This window comes from Pipra filicauda, unplaced genomic scaffold (assembly GCF_003945595.2).
Source record: "Pipra filicauda isolate LSUMZ 115617 unplaced genomic scaffold, ASM394559v2 scaffold226_size1812527_pilon, whole genome shotgun sequence".
NCBI lineage: Eukaryota > Metazoa > Chordata > Aves > Passeriformes > Pipridae > Pipra > Pipra filicauda.
The window spans coordinates 625,973-631,429 of record NW_024104339.1 but is presented as its reverse complement, the minus strand read 5'-3'; the positions used below and the strand labels follow the sequence as shown (position 1 = coordinate 631,429).

The following is a 5,457-nucleotide window of genomic DNA, read 5'->3' as shown; positions in this document are numbered from 1 at the left end:
GAGAGGGACTGGGGACAAGGGCATGGAGTGACAGGACAAGGGGGAATGGCTTCCACTGACTTGAGGGCAGGGTTAGATGGGATATTGGGAAGGAATTCTTCCCTGTGAGGGTGGGGAGGCCCTGGCACAGGTTGCCCAGAAGAGCTGTGGCTGCCCCATCCCTGGAAGTGTCCAAGGCCAGGTTGGACAGGGCTTGGAGCAACCTGGGCTAGTGGAAGGTGTCCCTGCCAGGGCAGGGGGCAGAACAAGATGAGTTTTAAGATCCCTTCCAATCCAAACCATTCTGGGATTCACCCTGCAGAGGCTGACGGGGGGACAGGCTGCAGGGGAGGGAAACCAAGAGGAGGAAGAGATGCTGTTGGTGCTGGGGAGGCTCCACCTGAGGGGGTTCAGGCTTGGTGGAGCCCCCAGGGAGAGTGGGGGATGTGGTGCTGTAGGAGGCACAGAGGGAACAGGACACAGCAGGAGTGGAGGGTGAGGAGAAACCAAGAGGCTTTGGAGGTCTGAGCACAAACAGGAACCTGACAGAGAGCAGGAGCAGAGGCTGAGCAAGAATGCAGGGGGAGACTGAAGGGTGTAGGAGACAAACAGCAGAGCAGGAGATGGTGGAAAGGCAAGAAAGAGTGAGGCTGAGCTGGAACAGAAACCGAGAGACTGGGGAGGCTGAAGGAGAGATTAGTCTATGCAAAGATGCAGAATGAGAAAGAACTGAGGCTAAGGGAGTGCTGAGGCTGAACAAGGGTGGAGGCCAAGGTAACTTCTGGGGCTGGAAGACACTTGAGGTCTAGAGGAACTGGGATGCTAATGATGCCACAGGTTTTGGGGCCAAGGTGTTGGAGACTCTGGGAGCTGAGGTTGTGGGGCAGGAAACCACAAGTCTGGAGACCACAGGAACTGATGGCATGAGAGCAGAGCCTGTTGGAGCAGACTCCACAGAAGGGAGCTAAGGCTATGGAAGATGATGCTGTGGAATTGGAGGCCCCAGTGGAAAGGGAAGGTAGCAATGTGAGAGGGGAGGCCAAGAGGGTCTTCACATTGAGAGAGTGGGAGATAGAGGAGGCCTGGAGGTTGGAAGGCCAATGGACTGTTGGTACTGAGAGAGTGTGGGAGGTGACCAGAGTGAAAGGCTCACCCTCCCAAGTGATGCCTTTTTTAATGAGAAAAAAGCATTTACATTTAAAGAAATACATAATATGTAAGGGACAGAGTCTGTTTATAACCCTCTGCTCGTGCTTTCTCCAGCTTTCCCAGTGCCAGTTTGTACATATATTGACTCATTTATTCTTCCAAACTTGAAGTTTTAGTTTGAGAAAGTGGAAGGGATGAGCTCCTACCAAGAGCAATTCCTCACCAAGCAAAATATTTCTACACTCTCCTTTATTTGAGATGAGAACTTCAAGTTACATGTTGAAATCCTTATTTTTCTATGGTAGCTTTCAAAGCCAGGTCAGATAAAAATATTCCCTTGAAGCAGCTCAATCTGCAGCTGGTTCCTCACTTTTAACAGCTATTTGGAGTAACCCAAAGCAAACATATGTAGATCCAGTGTTTTAGAAAGTTCTCAGCCTTGGATGAGCTTCCACATTTAAACCAAATTCCACTGAGGATTTTGGTGCCTGTCCCAGCTCCTCATGTCCTGTCATGAGGTAAAGCCTCACCTTCAGCACTGACCTGTTCTCCCTTCCCAAGCAGTGCTGGAAGCTGGCAGTGGAGCTTTCCACCCTGCATCCTTGTAGCTTCAACCAGTAACTCCTTGGATCCAAGTCCATGTTTGATGTATTTACAGCTCTGCTGTAAATTGTTCCGGTGCACAGTGGAGATTCCAAGCAGGGAAAGGTGAGCTGTCCGTGGGGACTGGTGGACAAAGTGTCACTGATGGTGGGACCAGGATGAAGAGCCCCCACGAGACATCCCTCCCAATGGCTGGGACACAAGGGAGGGTCTGTGGAGGTCAAGAGGGAGGATGAAGTCAGGTGCTGCTAAATGAGAAGTGACTTCTGTCACTCACTGGGAGTGCACAAGAATAAGAGATTTTAACTTCCTGAGTGGGAGCAAACAGCCCTGTGCAACCTCCAGCCTTCACTTTATCCTTCAGCTCCTGGCAAAGCCTGAGCTGGGTCAGCCAGTCCGGGTAGAAGCTGTTCCAGTCACTGGCAGCAGAGGGTGAAGCAACTGTGATTTGGGGGCAGAGGGAGCACCCCTCCATTCTGATCCTGTGCAGGAACATCCACTGTGGTCACACCATGGGTGTCTTCTCTTGGGAAGGAGAACAAAAAAACTTGAAGTGGCCGTCGTCAGGGCTGGGAGCGGCCCCAGCGCTTCCCGTGCTGCAGATCCCGGTGTAGGAGGGAGCAGCTCTTTCCCCAGCGTGACACAAGGTGCTGTGGCATGATTTGGTCTCTTGTACAGCAGAGCCATGTCCAGGGAAGCAGAAGCCACAGGTTTCCACTGGCTCTGGAGCTCTGCTGCCAGTGAATCCCTCACCAACGCTGCCCGCTTCCACCAGCCGATCTGCAGAGAAACTGTGTTAGCTGAGGGGTTTTTAGGAGCAGCTTTTACCTAAGCAATGCTCCAAAGGGCTGCACTAAAACCCATGAGGAGCTGGGCCTGGAACTGGAGAGGACAGGCAGGTCCCAGCACCGTGTGTGTAGAGAAATTGGTAAGTAGACAATTTTTTTGGAAAGGCAGGGGAGAAGAGGAGGAAGAATAAAAACTCCTTTTCCATGTTGGATTCCTCCACGTTTTCCTTTCACTATTTTTCCTCCTTAATGCAAGGACTTGTGAAAGCCCCTCTGGCTCCAGAGCTAAAACTGGGTCTTCCTGGGATAGGTGGTTCATTTTGGAAGAGGGTTGGCTTCTGGATGGAGAGTGGAGAGGTGCTGGTGGATGGTCCAGCTCCAGCCCCATGTGGCAGCAGGAAGCTGTGCCTGGGACTTCGTCAGGAGTGACTGAGAAGGGGATTATGGAGGAGGATTGGGGCACAGGGGTCCAGTCCTGCTCCCCTTCCAGGCTCAGGCTGAATGGCATTGCCCATCACTGGCTTTACTTTATCTCCCTCTCCCTCTCAGGATCTGGCTCTGTTTCCTGCCCCTCCAGCAGTACCTGGGAGCCTGAGCCTGCCCACAACCCTCTCCCAGTCCCCCCAGTACATCCAGCACCCACCTTTGGCAGAGTCCTCCCTGCAGTGGCAGGTCCCAGCGCCGGCTTGGCAGGAGCCCACCTCTCCCTTCCTGCGGAGGTGTGTCCAGCCCAGGAGCAGGGAGCAGATGAGGGCGCAGAGGCAGAGCCCCAGCAGCAGATACACCACGAGCCACGGCTCCTGCTCCGCACACGCCTTCTGCTCCAGCACGGCCGCGGGCGACGGGGGAGAGGCTGCGGGTCAGGCAGAGGTGGGTGAGCTCAGACACTCCTCGGGTACGTGATTCCCTCACTGACTTTTGATAACACTCGTGCTCTCCACTGGGAAATAATCTGAGGGCAGCTGTGTACCCCTCTGTCTGCTGGCATTTCTCTTCCAGGGTGAGATAGAGGAGATCCCTTCCCACACCCCGTGCACAGCCTTCCCCCACCTCCAGGGATCATTTCACTGTCTCAACCCCCGTGTGGGACTTGTAGGTCTTGGGATCTACCAGTCCCTTCTCACTCCCCCTCCTTGAGGGCTGGGGGCGGCTCAGCCAGGTGGGATCTGCAGCTGCCAGTCCTGCCCTGGCTGGTGGAGCTGACAGGCCTGTAAATCACTGGCACACAGGGAAAAGGCACTGCATCCCCCCCCTCCCAGGATGAAGAGCAGGGTGGGCTTTGCTGCCCCTTCCCCAACCTCAGTCCTGTAACCCGGCTCCTCTTCCAGCCCAGCCCCCGGTCCCTCCCCATAGCACTCACGTTCGCAGGACGGGGCACATTCCTTGGGGTGCTGCCCACAGATGGTGCTGCACTCGATGCAGCTTCTCACGAGGTCATCGTAGTAGAATCCAGGGCTCTTGTTGCAGTCCATGGACTCTGCAGGAGAGGAGGGAGATGAACACGGTGTCCTCAGCACATCCTCCCACACGAGGCTCCCAAACCACCCTCCCAGCACCCCTGGGCACCCGGATTCCTGAGAGGACGAGCCCAAGCTCACGGTTCCGATGCACTGGCATAAGCATGGACAACCTCTCCAGGACTGGCAGGGTGACAGATCCACGGGATTTGGGGTGGTGTTTGGCTGGGTGGTGAATACTGGGGAAAGGCATCTGCTGGCAGCTGCACAGGGAGGGAATGGTTGCAGCCAACTGTACCCACCTGCAGCTGGGAGCTCCTGGCTGCTGCTCTTAGAGCTGCTGCTGCCCTGGGGCTTGCACAGCTTTTTGGGACATACCAAAACCTGCCTGAGCCCCGGCTCAGAATGCTGGGGGTGGCATCTCTGTCCTCAACAGAGAGACGTGACTTGTGGCTGCGTGTGCAGGGCTGTGTCCCCTGAGCCCTGGGACAGGGTGGAGCCATCCCAGACTGTGGCTCACCAGGGAGGGAAGGGGCACTGCACAGGGTCTGGGTGCAAAGTGCATCTGTCCCTTTTCCTCCTCCCCACCTGTTACATGACACCTCAGAGCCTGTACCAGCTCAAGGCCCACGATTCAGCCTCACAGACCTACAACTTGGGTTTATCATTATCCACATCCACTGAACCTGATGGCTCTCCAGGCCCTGCCTTTGGAGGGTGGGGTGACACCAGTGGGGGACATGAGTGTTAATGCAGCCCTGTGACCCCAGAAGGGAGCAAGCAGTGTGGTGGGCAACTCCATCCTGGTCTGTGCTGAGCCAGTGCCAGCCTCAGCCCATTGCTGGGAAGCCGTTGCATTTTTGCAACATTTTGGCTCATTTTTTGAGCCGAAAAGTCCCGCATTTTTGGCCCAAAGTTCTGCTAAGCTGAGCTGGCTCAGAGCCTACCCTGGGGTTCATCCCAGGGTCTGATCCTCCCTCCCAGCTTTGCCCCATCCCTGCCTGCTCCATCCCAGAACAGCCCCGTGGTACCGGTGACCGCCCTGCTGGCACTCACCGCACACGGCATCACACCTCCTGGCTGTGGGCCGGCCACACACAAGGCTGCAGGGGATGCACTGGGAAACGAGGGTGTCCCAGTACTCCTGGTCGGTGCAGTTGTTCATGGCATCCCGCCCCACACGTGTCCCATCCATGGCTGCGGAACGAGAGGCACAGGTAGGTACAGGGTGGCCACCACGGGGCTGCTCTGCAGCCACCTCATCCCTTTCTAGGGCTGGGATCACTCACAGGGGGACCAGAAACACGACCCAAGTGAGCACTGGTGACGTTTTCCGAAACAAATTTTAGTTCTGGAAACTTCTGAATTCCTCTGTGGCTCTGAGGTGGTTCGTGTGTCATTTCTGACATCTCTCTTGGGTGTTATGGCATCACAGTGAAACCCCATCTGATGTGTAAGACTCTCCGAAGCAGCAGGAGGGA

The 5,457-nt window shown here is 55.6% G+C and overlaps 1 protein-coding gene across 1 annotated transcript; it reads right to left on the bottom strand.

Annotated features, from left to right (window-relative positions):
• Nucleotides 1-2,231: 2,231 nt before the first annotated feature.
• TNFRSF13B (TNF receptor superfamily member 13B) lies at nucleotides 2,232-5,171 on the bottom strand. Its single transcript, XM_027743088.2, has 4 exons — nucleotides 5,033-5,171; nucleotides 3,880-3,996; nucleotides 3,163-3,372; nucleotides 2,232-2,511 (listed from the first exon to the last, which is right to left on the bottom strand). Exons 1-4 carry the CDS (start codon nucleotides 5,169-5,171, stop codon nucleotides 2,237-2,239), a joined length of 741 nt encoding a protein of 246 aa, XP_027598889.2. The 3' UTR covers nucleotides 2,232-2,236.
• Between the last annotated feature and the right edge of the window lie 286 nt (nucleotides 5,172-5,457).